Raw genomic sequence first — 18,272 nt, forward strand, 5'->3', positions numbered from 1 at the left:
AATCTTTTTATTTAACGGGACGCTGTTTTTAAATTGAAAGTTGTTTTTTTTTTTTTTTTTTTTTGCCTTATCTTCAAAATAAACGTCTTAACCAATCAATCCAATCTATGGCGGAGTTCGCACTCCTTCCTTGGCCTCAGTCTCTCTGCAGACAGAAGCAGCGCGAGGCTGAATGATGACAGAACAGAGACAAACTCCCCCAAACTGTCTCCCAGTGTGTGTGAGAGCCCAGTGTGTGATGCCAATGAGGCACCTCAGAGGTGTATTTACAGTGTGGACTCAGAGCCCAGCCTCCCCACATCTCTAATGAACCTCACACACGCGCGCAATTCTCCGGCCCAGAGATAAACAACGTTGTAAAAGTGGCGCGAGGACGCGACGGATGGAGGCGCGCCGCGCCGAGGGAACGGAACATTTGCTCATCACGCTTTTAGAGGAGCACACAAAACACGCCGTCACACTTGACAACAGGAACAAACGCCAGTGTGGAGAGGAGAAGGGGACGCTTTTGGATTTTTCACACCGCGAGACCCTGAAACTTTGAGATAAAAGGCAAATTGCATATTTTTGTTCTCCGACACTGTTTGTGTGTCTCCTCCAGCTTTGTGTTGCGTTGCACCGCAGCAACTCCACTCCTCCATTTTCAAAACGCGCTTTCCTTTACATGTTGGCTTGTTGAAGAGAAGTTTACATGTTGTCAGAAATTTAGTCCAGAAGTAAAATAACCATTATTACCATATTTGGTAAATGATGGGGTCACAATATTTACAGAATTATGGGGGGAGGGGGGGGTACAGAGAGATCAGTAATACCATGGACATCATTATTATCATTATTATTATTATTATTATTATTATTATTATTACTATTAATAATAATAATAATAATAATAATAATAATAATAATAGAAATATAAATAAATAATAATAATATATAAATAATTTATGTTATTATCATTATTAATATTAATAATATTAATAATAATAATATAAATCAATAATATAAATAATACTATATAAATAATGTATATTATTAATAATAACAATCATAATAATAAATAATGATAATAATCATTTCCCTTGAGAAAAGAGTCACGTGGCTGTTTTTCAGGGATTTGATGTGACAGCAATTCTTCATATGTGAGATAGAATGTTGAAATGACATTCATGGTTCTTTCTGTATTTGGACCCAGGGGTGACTTTCGGTGACTTGATCGCAGCTACAGACGGAGCCCCAGTACAGCCGGGACATGTGCAGAGCTACACTGCCTCCTGGCGGTTTGGCGATGAATTCCGCTGCCGTTAAATTGTGCCAAACATCCAATGACGAAGTCGTTTGGGGTGAAAGTCATTCTGAAATTGTATTTTATTTTATTTTATTTGCACATTGCCACACAAAAAGAGTGTTCAGAGTTCAAACATGTAATAAAACAAGTTGAAAAAAAATAAAATCACCGTTATTGCTTTCACGCCACATTTAAAATCCATTGCATTTTTTGTTTTATTAACGACCGATTGGATTTGCTCCACATTTCCTGAAACTGCAGGTATGTTCAATCTATTCCACAGACGACAGGGCTGTGTTTGTGGAATGGAACAAACACACAATGTACGGAATCAACATGGCTGACAGGAATCTGGAGAGAAATTTAAAAAAAAAAAGAAAATCACAACGGTAAAGCCGGCGATCATCTTCCAATACACACAAGTGGAAACAAGGAAAAGCAAATGGGACACAAAGACTTTACAAATTCAGGTCCAATATGAACCAGCTGTGTCACATGACACCATTACATCCTGTCCTGACAATGAGCTGTAGAGTCATTCGGTTCTTATTGCAGCCCAGTGGTTCACTGGAGAGCTGCAGCTGATGTGGGAGACAAAACCTAACTAGTGTGTGTGTGTGTGTGTGTGTGTGTGTGTGTGTGTGTGTGTGTGTGTGTGTGAGAGAGCCCTTCGAAGACCAATGAAGTCTTCCAGGGAGTTCAAGTGGAGCAGTGCAACCAGGAGTCTCGGTGCTGCCTCCTATTGGGTCGGAGAGGCTGACAGAACATCAGGGCTCCAGATGACCGAGCACACACACACAGTCACATCACTTCTACACAGAGTACACAAGCACACAGACACAGACACACACACACCTGCACCTGCACCTGGCTTGACTGACAGGCTGAGTGCAGGACCGGCCTTTAAAGAGCAGGAGGAGGAGCAGGAGGAGCAGGAGGAGGAGCAGGAGGAGCAGGAGGAGCAGGAGGAGCAGGGCCGTGGTTGGTGGGAGGCGTCGGTCACTCCTCTTTCTTGCTCCCCCATCTGAACAGCTTGGACACCGGGGACTTTTTCTTGGGCTTCTCCTTTTTGATGTCTGTGGATAGCAGAGAGACGCTGCGTTTCCGTTTCAGTTTGTCACAAAATAAAAGCCATAGTTCTAAACTGTCGACAAAAGCACACTTGTGATTTGCAGGTAAGTTTCCACCGAGTGGTGCGGAGAACAGAAGCAGGAATTCTGGTCCAATCTCGTCCAGTGAGATTGGACCAGAATTCCGTTGGCTTTTGATTGTTTTACGGTCGTTTGCTGTCCGGAATGCTTGTTCTATTTTTCTCTTTGATGCCTTGTAAAAAAAAAAATAATAATAATTAAAAATATTGCATCTCCTCCTCCGTCCAATCACAGCCCTCCATTTTGACTGGTCAGTGAACTGGTCACGTGACCCCCGGACGTCACGTCCGCTGACGTGTCAATGTGAACACAAGTGTTTCCATGAGACTTTAGTGATATTCCTCCATGTCGAGGGTGTCAAACTCATTTTAACTTAAACTTAACTTAACAGCTTTACATTGTTTTCCTTGTTTGACTTTGGCTTTTTTGACAGAGACATTTTGGGGCAATGAGAGTGGCAAACGGGAGACGTGACGGGGTGGCTAGGAGAGACAACGTAGCTTCAGAGTGGCTGCACTCGGCCCCAATTACTCAGCCCTGGTATTAGCAGCTTGTTTGCATAGCAGAAAATGCTATTGCAACATCCAGTGGACAGTCGGCCAGCAGTTTCTTTAATAAAAAAGGTACACTGCAGCTCGTTTTATAAAAGTCGCAAAATCGTCTTGCGGGCCGGAAAAAAACATGTTTCACGGGCCTGATCCGGCCCTCGGGCCGCATGTTTGACACCCCTGCTCTATATGGAAACGTGTGGAAAAACCACCTGATGAGTGCCTCAAAACCTCAAAGCCATTTTTGAGAGTTTTTTTTTCCAAGTGGAGTTCCCATCAGTTTCCATCAGCAGTTTGTATGGCCATGTTTGGCCCGTGGGCCAGAGTTTGACCACCTATGCTGTCCTCTAGAAAAATAAATACATTGAAATGGAAATTTGACACACTGGACCTGTAAGTACATAAAGACAAAGTAGTAGTAGTGGTAGCAGTAGTGGTAGTACCACTACTGCTACCACTACTGCTACTGCTACTACTACTACTAATAATAATATTATACTAATAATAATAATAATAATATAATAATGATAATAATACAATAATAATAATAATAATAATAATAATAATAATAATAACATAATTATTATTATTAATAATAATAATAATAACATAATTATTATTATTAATAATAATAATAATAATAATAATAATAATAATAATATAATAATAATAATAGTAATAGTAATACTACTACTAATAATAATAATAATAACAATAATAATAATATTAATAGTAGTAGTAGTAGTACTACTACTAATAATGATAATAATAATATTATTATCATTATTAGTAGTAGTTGTAGTTTTCTGTCCCTCCGACTGCCACCTCACATTCACTCACATTCACGTGAGGTGGTGTGAGCAGTAATGTGGGCAGTACAGTGCTTTGCCAGGTACATCAGAGCTCGGGGATGGAACGGGATTGGGACCGGCAACCCCTTGGGTTAACTGAGGCGGCGGCGGCCCCACTCTGCCCTGTGAGCGAGCAACAAGCCGGCGCTTTCCCCCGGTGGCTCCGCAGCGCCGTCCTCTGACGGAATGAGAAACTCCCAACTTTTGTCCGATGGATAGCTCTGTGAATACATTACGAGGCAAATGGCTGGTCTTTGACCTCGCAGCGGGCCGGGCTTCCACGCAGTGCAGCGCGGCCACCTCTCCGTCGGGTTCAACCAACGTGCGTCGCTGCGAGGCCCCTCTGCATTCCCGCTCATGAATTGCAAATGAAGCCAACTCCAACGCCATTCTGGCGGGCCGGGGGGGGGGGGTCAAATGAAGCGGCGGCGTGATCCTTTTGTCTAATAGGGAGGCTGTGCCGATAGAAAGCAGCGTTTTGTTGGATGCGTATCCATTAGCAGTCATTAGATCCAATGAGATGAAAACACGAGCCGGCGCCGGCAACCTTCCACACACCGACACGCAGCCGCAGACCACAGCGGGGAGTTTCTGCGTGTCTGCATCAACGACAGCAGCAGAAGTCTTGGGCGTTGTCAAGTGCATTCACAGAGACTTACTGAAGGTCTTCATCATGGCATTCAGCTGCTCGTCCTCCTCCCCTTCCCTGTGGCACAAACGGTGAGAATGCACAGCGGTGAACACAAAAGGCGATGATGCTCTCTCAGCCAAGCACAGCCCAAGTCGCAGTGTTACAACGCTAACATAGGAAGCTGTGTTTGTTAAGGGTGCTGCTGGAATAATCTCAATCTCATCACAGGTTGTAATCTGGGACAGCGGTGAGCCGCCTCATAGGAGGAAGCAATGCATCATGGGATACCATGGAGGAAACACGTTGCTGTAATGTATGTCAGCTGGAAATGAAGCAGAGCAAAGTTGCTTCCTCCTACCAGCGCTACACACCTGATCCGGTCCTCGTCCAGGCCCTCCACAATGGCGTTCCTGTCGCTGACGATCTCCATCAGCTTGGCCATCAGTTCTTCTTCTCTCTTCTTCTGCCGCGCTGTTTTCACATGTTCTGTTCGCGCAAAGCCACAGTGAGTTTCCAGCCACCGCCGCCTTCCTTGTCACGCTGGTTTTGTGTGTGTGTGTGTGCGTGTGCGTGTGCGTCGAGGCCCCCAGACCTGGTTTCTCCAGGAGTCTCCGGAGCTCCTGCTCGACGCTGGGCTGCTGCTCCTCCAGCTCCTGCGATCTTCCACTGGCCAAAGACACAAAGGAAGAGTTTGGAAAAAAAATAACCGATTGTTTTTTTTTTTGCTCCGCTTATTTTTGGCTCCTTTCATTGTGTCTTTGTTTCTCAAACCAACAACTTCGACATGGGCAAAAGGTGTCCCAGTCACAGTGGTGTGACGGCGTCTGGTGCTGACAACTGCGAGTTGTGACTACTGACTGGATATAACGACGGACGGCATGGAGATTACAGTTGTACAGGTACTGCCCAGAACATTAGAATATCCTGAAAAGGTTGCAGTGTTTCTGCAATTCAACTTAAAAGGTGAATGTGACATATTATATAAAGGAATAATATGCACATCAATATATTTCATTCAAGTTTGTATTTCTTTGGATTTTGCTGATCAGGTCTTGCAGCTTAAAAAAAAAAAAAAACTCAAATTTTATAATAATTTTCTGAGTTTGTGGCTTTGTGGTTTTAATAAGGTGAAAATCTTAATCAGCAAAGTTACAACAAGGAACTGCTTGAGACGTCAACTTGCGTGGAATGGCTCAATAAAAATGTGTTGCTTTCATCTCTGATGTTAAATTACCAAAACAAAACAACTCCTACTTGGTGTTCTAATGTTTCAGGTACTTCCTGTAGATTTGCGTTTCCAGAAATGTTTTAGCAATTCAAGAGAGAAAGAAACCTGCGATGTCACACGCCGGCGAAATAAAGGTTTTGTTTAGCAGTGAGAGAGCGAAGTGGGATTTCACTGCAGTTAAACTAATAATACACCTCGTGAGCGCTGCTCATCAATTTAAAAAGCAAAACAAGGGAAATTCAAATGTAAAAACTGGATTTATTAATCATGAGTAAAAAAATTCAGCTCATGAATATTTCCGTCTGTTCTGTCTTGTGTGTTCTACTGCTGCTGTAACAACATGAATTTCCCCCTCAATAAAGATTTGTTCTACTCTATTCTATTCTTTTTTTTATTTATCGTTAGAAAAAAAAAAAAAAAAGAAAAAAAAATGACCATCTTGTCTTTTCCACAAAGGAAAGGGAATCCATGTACATATGTGCAGTTTAGCAAAATCCGGCTTTACACCTCTGAGTGTGCCGAGGCCAGCGGGAGTCGGCGTCTCTGTCCAGGACGTCCCGCTGCGAGCAGGACGGAGGGGCTTCAAACTGTCCACCTTCTGGACACAAGGCTGGCCCACTCATCAGTACAGGGTGGCGAGCCCCTTTCAGAAGAGTATGTGTGTGTGTGTGTGTGTGTGTGTGTGTGTGTGTGTGTGTGTGTGTGTACTCACATGTAGACCAGCTCAGACTCCCGACGCATGGCCACCTGCTTGTTCCTGATCAAGTTGAACCACTCGACCATGAGCTCATCCATGAGACACTCATCTTCCCCCTCTGACAGACACACACACACACACATACACACACACACACACACACACACACACACACACACACACACACACACACACACACACACACGGTCTTGTCGCTGGATGCTGCGCTGTGTCCTGTGTGACGTGCAGTGTGTTGTCGGGATGCTCTCACCTTCCTCGCAGGTGCGCAGCTTCACCTCCAGCTCCACTCCTCTCTTCTCCCACTTATTCAAGTCATCTTCAATGTCCTGCAGCTGCCTCAGGATGTCCTCTTTGCTGATGTAGTCTGCCTTTGGCTGAATAGAACATAGAGTAGAATAGAATAGAATAGAATAGAATAGAATGTACTTGATTGATCCCAAATGGGCAAACTGCACTGTTGAATCACTAAAAACATTATACAAAAAAAATATAAAACCATATAGTAATGACAGTAATTACAGGGAATATGCAATATACAAACTACCAGTCGACAGTTTGGACTCCGCCTCTAAACTGACCGTCTTTTCTTTCATTCTCACGACTATTAACATTGCAGTTTCTCACTGAAGGCATCACAACGACGTATGAACACACATGGAATTATGCAGGAATAAACAATAAAAGTGTCAAATAACTCCAACACATTTTATATTGAAATTCTTCAAAATAGCCGCCTCTCTTAAAAAGCCTATTTAGAGTTGTTGAACGTGTTTTCCGGTAATGTTGAAGTCAACCCTTCCAAGCCTATGCGCAGTAGTTATCTCAAGGTGACCCCATCTGCCATGCTAACAGCTAACGCTAACTCATGGTCCATTAAGGCTTCACGAGGTACCTTGGAAAGCTTCGACTCCGGCTTGGTACCGTTTTCCTTTTTTTCCTCTTGGCCATTGAGTAACCCTGCAATAGAGAGGATCGCTGTGTTACAGTGGAGAGACACATTGCCCTCAGTGTGGAAATATTGTAAGGGGATGTTTTCTGTCATCAACATAACCCCGTAAACAGGCTGACGGCGTGAACATTCCACCTTTTGGTGCGGGAGTGAGGAAGATGCTGGGACCAGGAGGGGAAGGAGAAGATATCCGTCTGTCCGGAGGGTGGGAGGACGGTGAGGGAGCAGCAGGTCTGTGGGACAACCAACCAAAAGCAAAATGATTATTTTACGGCTAATTATTATTATCGTTATTGTTGTTATTATTTGTGGCTTTTGTCCAGTGAAGATCTTCTAATGCTGTTCTTTGGTCCACCAGTGCGCCGTGTCAGGTGTGGCGTGAAAAATGATCCTATGTCACTTCATGGGTCTCAAAAAAAAACAACATTGACACTCTTTTGTGGAGTGACTGTTTTCAATTAAGCACTTCCTTCCAGCCTGGTGCCTCTGAACAGGCCCAGCACGCGCACTGACCCAGTATCAACACACTAAGACACTATGTTATCATTATTAGCATAAAAAGAGTCAATTATATCTAGATAACGTATTAGATATACACTGTAACAAGTACACAACATTCAGCACTAGTCAAGCATTAATAAACACTCAATGAATCATTTATAAATCATGTCTCTTATAAATCATGAATACTCCTCAGTATGTAGTTTATAAACAGTTATACATGTTTTACTCTCCATTAATAAGCTCATCTGCAGCATGCTTAAGGGTTAAGCAGATGTTTTATAAAAAACTCTGTAATTTATTTTCCAATAGATTTCACAACTGTGTTTATAAACCACCTACTAATGAGTATGTCATGTCAGAAACGATGATTTATAAACGATGCATTCAGTATTTATTAATGCTAAATATTGTGTACTTATTACAAAGTGTTACCAATATATCATATATGGATTTATTTTTTTCCAATGCGTCGCGGCCCAAACAAAGGTTGATTCGCTTCATTTTTGCACGACTCGTTCTAACTTTAAAAAAAAAAAATGATACCGGTAAAAATGAAAGCGCCCGTGTTGTCACGTCGCCATCACTACCGACGAGTCCGCCCGCAGTTTTGGGTTCATCGGAGAGGAAGGGGAGGGGTCAGCTGGGGAAGAGGAGGCCGAGCGCTGAGCATATGTTGCACCGCGGAGCGCTCTGCTCAGCCTCAACACCATTTGGGCCGCGCACGCACGCGGCGGGAGGAGGAACCCGGCTCGAGGGCTTCGACCGCCGCTAATGGGCGGACAGTTGGAGGAGCAGCAGGTACAGGCGTCCTGCGGCAAGCGGCGTTGGATAACGAGCCGGGACGGCGGAGGACGGATGGATGGACAGGACATGAGGAGAGGAGAGGAGAGGGAGAGGAGATCCCCCCCCCCCCCCCCGGACTGAGGGCTTCTCGGCGGGGTCGATGCCGCCAGCAGATACGTCCCGGTGCAGCTCTTCAATTAAAGACTGAGTTGTGAGCGAGCGGGGCGGGGCGGCACAGCAGCCGACCTGCAATATGTCGGAGGGATTAGGAGTCTCACCTGGCTTCTCTGGGGGGGGGCTTCAACTTGGACCTCCAGCCAGCGGGGGACTCGCTCTCTGGCGCTGCGTGGACGAATCAGATGGCAGAGTTAGACCTCGCCGCCGCGTCCTCGTCCTCGTGATGCAGTTCTGACGAGAACACACGCGGTTCCGCTTTCCACGGGCAGATTGGGACGCGGTTTTATTTCGAAGCGGTCTCGGTTTGACCTCTGACCTTGCAGATGGTTGGTCAGACACCTCACTCACTCGCCTTAATACTGACGCACCGACATTATTGGGGCTGAGGCCGACAAAAGACCAGGCTCGAACGTGCTTCAAATCACATCTCTCGCAAGGTTTATTATTATTATTATTATTATTATCATTATTATTATTGTAATTATTAATAATATTAATATTATTATTGTTATTATTTATTTTTTCATGTAACGCATCTTTCGACCCAATTTTGACCCCTTTACGCTCAATTCAAATTTGACGAAATTTGGCAAGCCAGCGAGGATCGGTGAGAAAATTTTTCACATGCAAAGATTAAAGTGCTAGGTGCTCCGTAGCGCCACCTACAGGCAAAAAAAAACAAAAAACAAAAACAATACCCAAACTAGAATAATTCTCGCGGCCAGTACGAACGTCGTAGAGACATGGGACCAAAAGCCACGCGTGCCTGTGATCCTCACCTACACCTCACCTACACCTCACTCTCTGTCAGGCCAACAGAAAAGGCAAAATCTGAGCTGGTTTGCAGGATGATGCAAAAAAAAAAAAAAATCAACCCCTTTTTAAACATTTTCGCCTGCAAAACCGCAAATGTTGGGAGTTGTAGTTTATTTTTAGCGTCCTTTCCCAATTTGGGATGAATAAAGAACATCAGTTCTGTTCTGTTATTGTTGTTGTCGTGGCTCAGATGAACCTGGGCTGCTGTGGCGTGCGGTGAAGGGCTTGGCTGGTGCTGGTGCTGGTGCTGGTGCTGGTCCTGGCACTGGCACTGGCAATGGCGCTGGGGACGGCTCTCTGGGTCCGGTCCTGGAAGCTGGACTAGGGGCGTGGGGGTTCTGCAGATCAGCCAGGAGCGACTGGTCCACTTTCAGTCTCACTCTGCCTCTCACACCCTTGTGGGAAGAGTCCGCTGGAGACGGTGTTCTGATGAGAAGATGGGGGAAGGAAGACAAATAGCGTCTGAAATTAGGATCCAGTGGAGCTGCAGCACGTTTGCAAGGCTACTGGAGACTCTAAAATGTGTGTGTGTGTGTGTGTGTGTGTGTGTGTGTGTGTGTGTGTGTGTGTGTGTGTGCAGGTATAATCTGCATGTATAGAGAGAGAGATAATAAAATGAAAACCTGCCAATCAATTGGATGCATTTGTCTTTTAAACTGCAGTGCAATAGAGGGCCTTCAAATACAGGACACGCATCAGTCACACACAGTACATATGACACACGTGGCATTTATTTTGCAGCCCACATAATTCCACTCAATCATTTATTAACTGGGCGGAGAGTGTTGTTCTGATTTCTGTGGAATAAACTTGGGTCGCCACTTCACGATAAAGGACACTCACACGTCCGGCTTCTTCAGCTCGGGCTGGCTGCTGCTGCTTCTGCTGCTGCTGCCGTCCTCGCTCCTTGCGGCCAGCTTGCTGGAGATGAACGCAGCCGCTCCTTTAGTCTTGCTGCTGTCACCCACCTTGGACTGCCCTCCTGCCGCCGGGCATTTATTGCCCTCCGTCCCGCGTGCTTCGGGGCTCGTGGCCGGTTCTGTTCTGAGCGCCGCAGACGCGGGCTGCTTCTCGTTGGCGCTGTGATCCGACTCGAAGAACTTGAGCTTGGACTGCAGAGTCTTGGCTGCGGTGGTGGAGGTGCGAGGGGCGGGGGTGGGGGTGGGGGCGGGGCTGGGCCTCGTGGCTGCTTCACTCGGGGTCCGAGGAGCTCTGGGTCCGGAATAGAATAGAATCAAATACCTTCGATAACCCCACGTTGGGTGAAATGTGCTCGTTACAGCGAGAAGAAGTTGTGCGAAAAGAAGATAGAAAGATGATAGATTTACATGTTACGAACGGTGACGGTCATCGTAGACGTGTGTTTGGCGGCAGCAGGAGAAAAAGTGGAAGTGGGCGGGGGCGGAGACACGCTCCCTCTCTCCGCCAGCCACGTGGGTCCCAGTCTGGCCGAGTGGTGGGAGGGGGGAGGCTGCGAGTGCGGCGCAGGAGTGACTCGAGACAGAGGGGGGGCGGTGGCGGCGGGCGAGTCTTGGAAGAGAGCAGCCGCGTTTGTAGGCATCAGTGACCTGGAGTGACACACGGACAAAGAGCTTTTCATTCATTCAATCAATCAATTGACTTTTAATTTGCGCGCCGTCAAATCGCAACCAACGGCGTCTCAAAGTGCTTTGTGCCTCCAGAGCAGCAGGGGGCGACGATGGCCCGTGGAAAAACTCCCCTGTGGGAAGAAACCCAGAGCAGATTCCCAAACAATAAAAGTGGAAAATAACTCAAACGTTGAATCCAATTATTTTTTCTTTTTTAGCCGTTTGACCTCGACAAAAAAGTTCACCAATAAATTTGGGAATTTTTAATAAACGCTGTCGGTGACCTCGTCAGAAATGGCAGAACTCCGTCATTGCCTCTTTGTGCATGCTGCACTTCTTTTTCTTTTTAGAATTATGATGTTATGAAGGCTAGTGGCACCTTCACAACCACCTCATTACTGCCCCCATCAGACACGTCGAAGGCACAACAAAGCATCGGTGATAGAAGAAGGCAAAAAAAGCTAATAAGCCAAAAATAAAAAAAAAATAAAAAATGTTGACAGGAGGCTGTAAACAGAGGGCTAATTGTGGCTTTTTCTGGAGATCTTGAAGCATTTTTTGGGGGGGGATGATTAATTGCACAAACCTGCTCCACTGGACCCCACTGGATACAATTTGCATGTCAACACAACTCAGTGGTCAGACAGTCACACACAGGCTCATTGGTCTGGACTTCAAACTCAGTCGCTTGGAGTGGGATTCTTACTTTGCACAGCTGCGGTGATACAGCTTTCTGTCCACCAGATGTCGCTGCACCAGATGAACGTGCTTGTGACAAGCTGTACATTTATTGCTCAAGGTGCCGGGCTGATTGGATTTCTCCACCAGAACGTCCTAGAAGAAAAAAGGTGGGGGAAAGGGAGAGAGAGAGAGAGAGAGAGAGAGAGAAGAGGAGAGAGAGAGAGAGAGAGAGAAGAGGAGAGAGAGAAGAGAGAGAAGAGGAGAGAGAGAGAGAGAGAGAGAGAGAGAGCGAGGGAGAGAGGGAGAGAGAGAGAGAAGAGGAGAGAGAGAGCGAGAGAGAAGAGGAGAGAGAGAAGAGGAGAGAGAGAGAGAGAGAGAGAAGAGGAGAGAGAGAGAGAGAGAGAGAGAGAGAGAGTCAGAAGCTCCATCAAGGGTGTTTTATGCCGATTCAGACAGCTTGTGTTGTCGTCGAGACGGCACCAACCCAGACAAAGACCTTATCAGGACCAGAGCGCACTGAGACCAGAACCTGACTTCATATATATCAAAGAAAAACAACAACAAAACAGAAAAAAATTGACCAGTATCTTTTTTTTTTTAAATTCAAGTTTGCTTCTAAACGGAACAGCAACATCTCTTTAAAGTAGTTAAGAGTAGTAATAAGTTCAGTTGAGTAGTAATAATTTTCTAGAACATTTTGCTGCTTTGCCAACTATTTTAACTTTGCTTCATAAACTTAAAAAAATGAATGAACTGGGAATAAGAGGGCAGGGCGTCACTCTGGGTGTCACCAACGGTGCGTAAAACAGCAGCAGCTGCTGGATTCTGCTGCTGTTATTATCGTGTCATTACAGCGTTGGCTGCGTCTCAATCGATCTGGATCAATAATCCCCCAGTCCGTCCAGTCCGAGACCCAGAACCAGACCCGGTAAAAAAAATGCCTCCAAGTCTGAGACCGAGACCCTTGGAACAGTGGGCTGGAGACCAAGACCACTGTTTTTAACTGAAGAGCAACTTTGTGTGCTTACAATGACAAACAAACAATCTTGGATCTTGAAGGTGATCCGCACCAAAGGTTTACCTGTCCAGCACTCCTGGCTTGCTTTGGGGACGGCGCAGGCCTTTCACGGTAAGAGGAGGCGGGGGGGCTGTTCTCTCTGCCGGCGTTAGGAGAATAATACACCTTTGAATTGACTGGCAGGTTCTTCTTCCCCGAGACCCCCTCCGTAGGCTCCTCAGCAGGGCGCTTAATGCCCCCCATGCCACCGACTGCAGCACACAGACACACACAATAAGACAATAAGTTGACAGAGACGCATGAAAGCCATGCGGTGAAGCGGCCGAGGCGCTCACTTGGGGACCGGCCGTGGAAGAAGTTGTAATACTGCGAGACGTAAGTCAGGATGCTGAGGCGGTCCGGAACCTTGAGAGCCACCATGTCTTCAGCATCCAGCAGGGCAGGAATTCCCAGCTGCTCCTCCGCAACCTTGAACGCCTGCACACGGCAAGAAGGAGAGATTTTTTTTCTTGCAACTTTGCTTCGCTTTGCTTTCATTTGACATTAAATCACAGGTTCATTCCCATGACAGATTGTTTGCTGCTGCTGCTGCTGCTGCTGCTCCGCCACCCCAATCCCACACTGTGGCCCCACCAGTCAAACACTGTGCCCACCTCTTGTGTTCGAGTACTGTGTGTGTGTGTTAACAGAGGCCTCCAGTTCCTGACTCAAGCAAACCCCCCAAAGAAAGTAGAAACTAGGACGAGCTGAGGCCTGCACAGCCCTGGCAGCGAATCAGTGATCAGATGATAAACTGAGGGTTCCTCTGCACCGACATGCACGCTACCCGGGCTTAACAGTTGTTTTCTGTTGTATAAACTTAATGTAGTTCATAAGTTTGTATTTTTATTTGAGTCTAGGGGGTAGGAATATATACTGTAAGTCTTTACTTCTTCCTACCCCCATTTCCAACAAGAACATGAACTTGTATTTCCACTGGTGTTTGCTTACTTATTCTTTACCTTGCTGTTTTATTTATTTATTTTATTTATTTTTTCCATTTTCTTTCGTGCATTTGGTTTTGTATCCTTTTTTAATTATCTTTCCTTTCTTACATGTTTGAAATAAATCAATCGAATCAAATCAAATCAAATCAAACCAAACCAAACAGCCCTATGCATGAAATGTTTGAGGAATCCAGAGTTGGAGGAATTCTCAATAGCGTGGCTGTTTTAAGCTGACACCCATGTGAACTTTATCTAAAGGCCGACAGTTCGCAGGCATGACTGACTTTTGATTTCTAACGTTTATAAAAGTTTATTTTTTTTTTTTTTTAAAAAAAGGTCAATTTGTACCTTCACTTTAAATGAAGTAGTTCAAAATATAAATAATGAGAAACAGTGCCAAGGATCAAATCTGTGGCTTATGAACACCCTGGTGCGAGGATGCCAAGATCCAGGGATGAGGACTCATGAGAACAAGCAAGACAAATAGCTGGAAATTACAGGTACTACCCAGAAAATGAGAATCTCCTGAAAAGGTTGTAGTATTTCTGCAATTCAACTTAAAAGGTGAATGTGACATATTATATAAAGGAATAATATGCAAATCAATATATTTCAAGTTTTTATTTCTTTGGATTTTGCTGATCAGGTCTTGCAGCTTCAAAAAAAAAAAAACTCAAATTTTATATAATAATTTTCTGAGTTTGTGGCTTTGTGGTTTTAATAAGCTGAAAATCTTAATCAGCAAAGTTACAACAAGGAACTGCTTGAGACGTCAATTTGCCTGGAATGGCTCAATAAAAATGTGTTGCTTTCATCTTTGATGTTAAATTGCCAAAATAAAACAACTTTTACTTGATATTCTCATTTCTCAGGTACTTATGACTTTTAAAAATCCTCGAATAAAAAAAGACCACATTTGTACATGACGCATTCATTATTCAAATACCTTAAACAGATAGTATTTCCACTCGCTTTGTTAAAAGACACATTGGCACGTGGTCGACATAAGTTCAGAAATGTTAATTTGCTGCTTTCAGCAGAGGCCCTCCCTCGTGGACGTTGAGCCGGCCACGCTGCAGCTTTTTACGTGTTTCCCGTCATTTATCATGTGATTTCTTCCTTTTTTTATGACGCTGCGACGGCACACTCTGTGTGAGCGCGAGGCGGTGTCTCTGTCAAAGGTAGAACGCACTCCCATGTTTTACCAGTTTGTTGTTTTCAAAGACGTCTTCCTTCCTCAGCGAGTCAAAGTTGCTGCAACAGAAAAGACAAATGGTCAATAATAGCGAGTCTGGCTGACTGGCGAGTGCACCCCCGCCTGCCAGTCAGCGTCACTCCTCACATCGGCGTCCAGCACCCACAGGAACGGAACAACGTACGGGTGACGACGCACACCGGTATGCTTTGGTTAATTGTGTCGTCATGTAATGTATGTTTATTGACTGCAAAGTGCAGCAGCCCCCCCCCCCACACACACACACACACACACACACACACACACACACACACACACACACACACACACGGTCTTGGAGCAGCCGCCGCGTGCGTGCGTCTCCTCCACAAAAGTGGAAGCGGTCTCTCATACTGCGCCGGCCTCTGGCCTTCAATGTCAAAGTCCAACTGCAGACTGAAAGGTGAAAACAACGGGGGAGCAACTGACCCTAGAACAGCCCTTAATATGTCCAAAAAAAAAAAAAACAACCTTTATTAGGTTGGATTTTCCGGAACAGACATATTTATAAATGGGTCACTGGGCATATCACGTATTTAGAGGGCATTTCACACTGCAGTGCGGCTGACTGTGTTCAGTTATTTGCCTTCTCAAGCGGTCATCTGAAATGTTGGTAAACTCATGTTCAAGTGTGTCCAGTCGGTGGGTTTTCCAAGTGGGGGCCACCAGAGGGCGCTGGGGGGGGGGCACAAAAATAGCTAAAACAAAAACAAGTTTACTGGTGCCACAAGTGTCTGTCTGTCTGTCTCTCTCTCTCTCTCTCTCTCTCTCACACACACACACACACACACACACACACACACACACACACACACACACACACTTGACAGATATTTATGTTCTGTTATCAGCGTTTCTGTTTTCTGTCAACAGTTGTCTGGCAAGTTTAACAATGACAAAGTTGAAAAGGTGCTGGCTGATAGCATTGTTATTCTAAAACGAATGGAAAAGTTGCTGAGTCGAGAGTAAAAGTCAGTTGATGCTTCTTTTCCCATGTTTTCCCAGCACCGTCAGTTGGTTTTGTTGGGAAGGAAGGGAAGACTGTGACGCTGTTTGCTGGGGGGGTCATGACCTGGGAAAGTTTGGGAGCTTGAGTCACTGCTTCACTTTCAGTGACAAACAATTTGTCAGGCGTGCACAAATATGCAGTCCAGTGCATTAAGTGGACAACTCGCCAGTGTAATGTCAGTGAGCTCCACGTCCATCCTCCTCCTCCTCCTCCTCCTCCTGCTCCTCCTCCTCCTCCTCCACCACCTCCACTGCTTCAAGGCGTGATTCACAGTCGCTCGACGACTAAAACTCAGCCATTAAAGCGCTCGTAAAAGCAACATATCCTGTATTTCGTGTTGTGAATCGCCACAAACAACGCGGGACCGACAGACAGACCGACCGACCGACCGACAGACAGACAGGCAGTCTTGCTCAACTCCCTCTGCTCGCCTCGCGTCGCGTCCAATCTCTACTCACATGAGTTCGGGTCTGTGTTTGTGGATGAGGGCGCAGAAAGCCAGGCCGTCTCGGAAGGACGTCGTCATGTTGGTGATGGACACGTCCCGGTAGCCCTGACACTGAAGCCGGCACCACTGCTGCAGTGCCTTGACGGCGGCCATCCCGGAGCCGCGAGCCCGAACAGATCCGTGTGTGTGTGTGTGTGTGTGAGAGAGAGAGAGAGAGAGAGCGAGAGAGAGAGAGAGAGAGAGAGAGAGAGAGAGAGAGAGCAGCACAGCGGCTCTGCCTCGCTCTTCTCCCCGCCCTCCTGCCCGCCCTCCGCGGACACGCTGGAGAAAGTTTCCAGAGAAGCGTGGACGAGCTAGAAGTGACGAAAAGACGGGCCTGGGCGTGTGTGTGTGTGTTTACGGGGGTGCGTCAGAATCTCCTCCTGCCGTCGACTGAAGAGGGAAACTGACACCTGTGAAAGGTGACGCGGCAACATGGGTGGAGATCAGGCCTGTGTGTTGCTTCTTGTGAGTGAACAGGAACCGATAGATATATCCTTCTATTATATCTCCACTAAAGTCTTTTATTTTGGAAGTTTTTCGTGTGCCAAATTGTGACGATGTTGTCAGAAGAAACTGGCGAAATTAAGCGTAATTGGGGGGGAGGCTTTGTTGTTGTCGTTGTTGTTGTAGTGGTTGAGGAATAAAGGCCAACATGAAAGTGTGAAACCAGTTCACCAGGTGCGGTTGGTTGTGTGTGTGTGTGTGTGTGTGTGTGTGTGTGTGTGTGTGTGTGTGTGTGTGTGTGTGTGTGTGTGTGTGTGTGTGTTGAAGGAGGCGCTGGTTCCTCAATGCTACTCCTCCTGCCAACGAACACCTGCCCGGGCAGTGAGCGCTGTGCTGTTGCTATGCAGATTTCAGCGGCGGACTTTGGTTCATCGCCACATCCGAGCCTTTCCACCAGAGTTTGATTGTTAAACAAGTCGCCTTTTTGAAAATAATTCAAATATATATACGATCATCGTTGTGGCTTATGGTCATTGTTAGGTTCTTGTTCGTCGCTAAAAAAAAAAAAAAAAAAAAAGCCCTCCAACGGTTCTAGAATGTCCAGAGTACATTCCAGATTAAAAGGGTTTTGTTTTTTGTTTTTCTTGGTGGGACTGGAAGGCCAAACAGGGTCGCTGATGGGAGAGGATTCATGTCACAGCCTTGTGTCTTTCCATTGGGCCACTCCTCTTACCACCCACCCTCTTGCATTGTATTTGTACACAACAAGAGTTCGGTGGCAGGGTGGGGATTGGTCTCTCGGTAGTGTGCTGAGTCACGACGACATGTTCTGCTACTACAAGTGTTTCCTTCCCCAGGCTACGTACAACAACATCACAGCGGTCATTGTCAGTCTCGTAGGATTGATGGTCACAAAAACACCGCAGACGTCAATGAATGCAGCGCATATTTAGCGCTGTGTTTACAGCTTCCGTACAAAAAAAGCTGTCCGTCTTATCTTCCCGCTAAAAGCCGGTGGTGCCTTGTTGTTGCTTCCTGAAGCTGTTACCAAACACTTTGCCACATCACTCAGGACTCCTTTACAAAGCGGTGTGTTTAAGCTCAGACATACTGAAATGTAGAGTGAGCAAAGGTACTTCAGGGCCTCCGGATACTTGGAACAGCGACCAGATTGGATTGG

At 45.8% G+C, this 18,272-nt stretch overlaps 1 protein-coding gene across 2 annotated transcripts; it reads right to left on the bottom strand.

Moving 5' to 3' along the window:
- Window positions 1-1,341: 1,341 nt before the first annotated feature.
- On the bottom strand, window positions 1,342-16,829 carry micall2b (mical-like 2b). 2 transcript variants are annotated; one of them, XM_076013322.1, is made up of 17 exons: window positions 16,617-16,828; window positions 15,121-15,169; window positions 13,265-13,406; window positions 12,993-13,180; window positions 11,937-12,064; window positions 10,970-11,209; window positions 10,485-10,853; window positions 9,838-10,067; window positions 8,927-8,990; window positions 7,497-7,594; window positions 7,305-7,369; window positions 6,663-6,786; window positions 6,407-6,509; window positions 5,059-5,132; window positions 4,838-4,952; window positions 4,495-4,541; window positions 2,144-2,361 (listed from the first exon to the last, which is right to left on the bottom strand). In XM_076013322.1, the coding sequence occupies exons 1-17, from the start codon at window positions 16,757-16,759 to the stop codon at window positions 2,285-2,287; spliced, it is 2,256 nt and encodes a 751-aa protein (XP_075869437.1). In that variant the 5' UTR covers window positions 16,760-16,828; the 3' UTR covers window positions 2,144-2,284. The 2 variants fall into 2 exon arrangements, with proteins under 2 accessions (XP_075869427.1, XP_075869437.1); XM_076013312.1 differs by lacking the exon at window positions 4,495-4,541 and having other exon boundaries at window positions 1,342-2,361; window positions 16,617-16,829.
- Window positions 16,830-18,272: the final 1,443 nt, after the last annotated feature.

The sequence above is a fragment of the Nelusetta ayraudi genome, unplaced genomic scaffold (assembly GCF_046127955.1).
Source record: "Nelusetta ayraudi isolate G7.1 ecotype Tasmania unplaced genomic scaffold, CSIRO-AGI_Nayr_v1 ptg000006l, whole genome shotgun sequence".
NCBI lineage: Eukaryota > Metazoa > Chordata > Actinopteri > Tetraodontiformes > Monacanthidae > Nelusetta > Nelusetta ayraudi.

Excerpts from the sequence above, each read along its gene's own strand:
- micall2b (XM_076013312.1), bottom strand. The coding sequence starts at position 16,759 with ATGGCCGCCGTCAAGGCACTGCAGCAGTGGTGCCGGCTTCAGTGTCAG. Across the intron at positions 10,854-10,969 it reads ACCGTCACCGTTCGTAACAT|AGCTCCTCGGACCCCGAGTG; the intron begins GTAAATCTATCA and ends TTCCGGACCCAG. Across the intron at positions 5,133-6,406 it reads GAGTCTGAGCTGGTCTACAT|TGGAAGATCGCAGGAGCTGG; the intron begins GTGAGTACACAC and ends GTCTTTGGCCAG.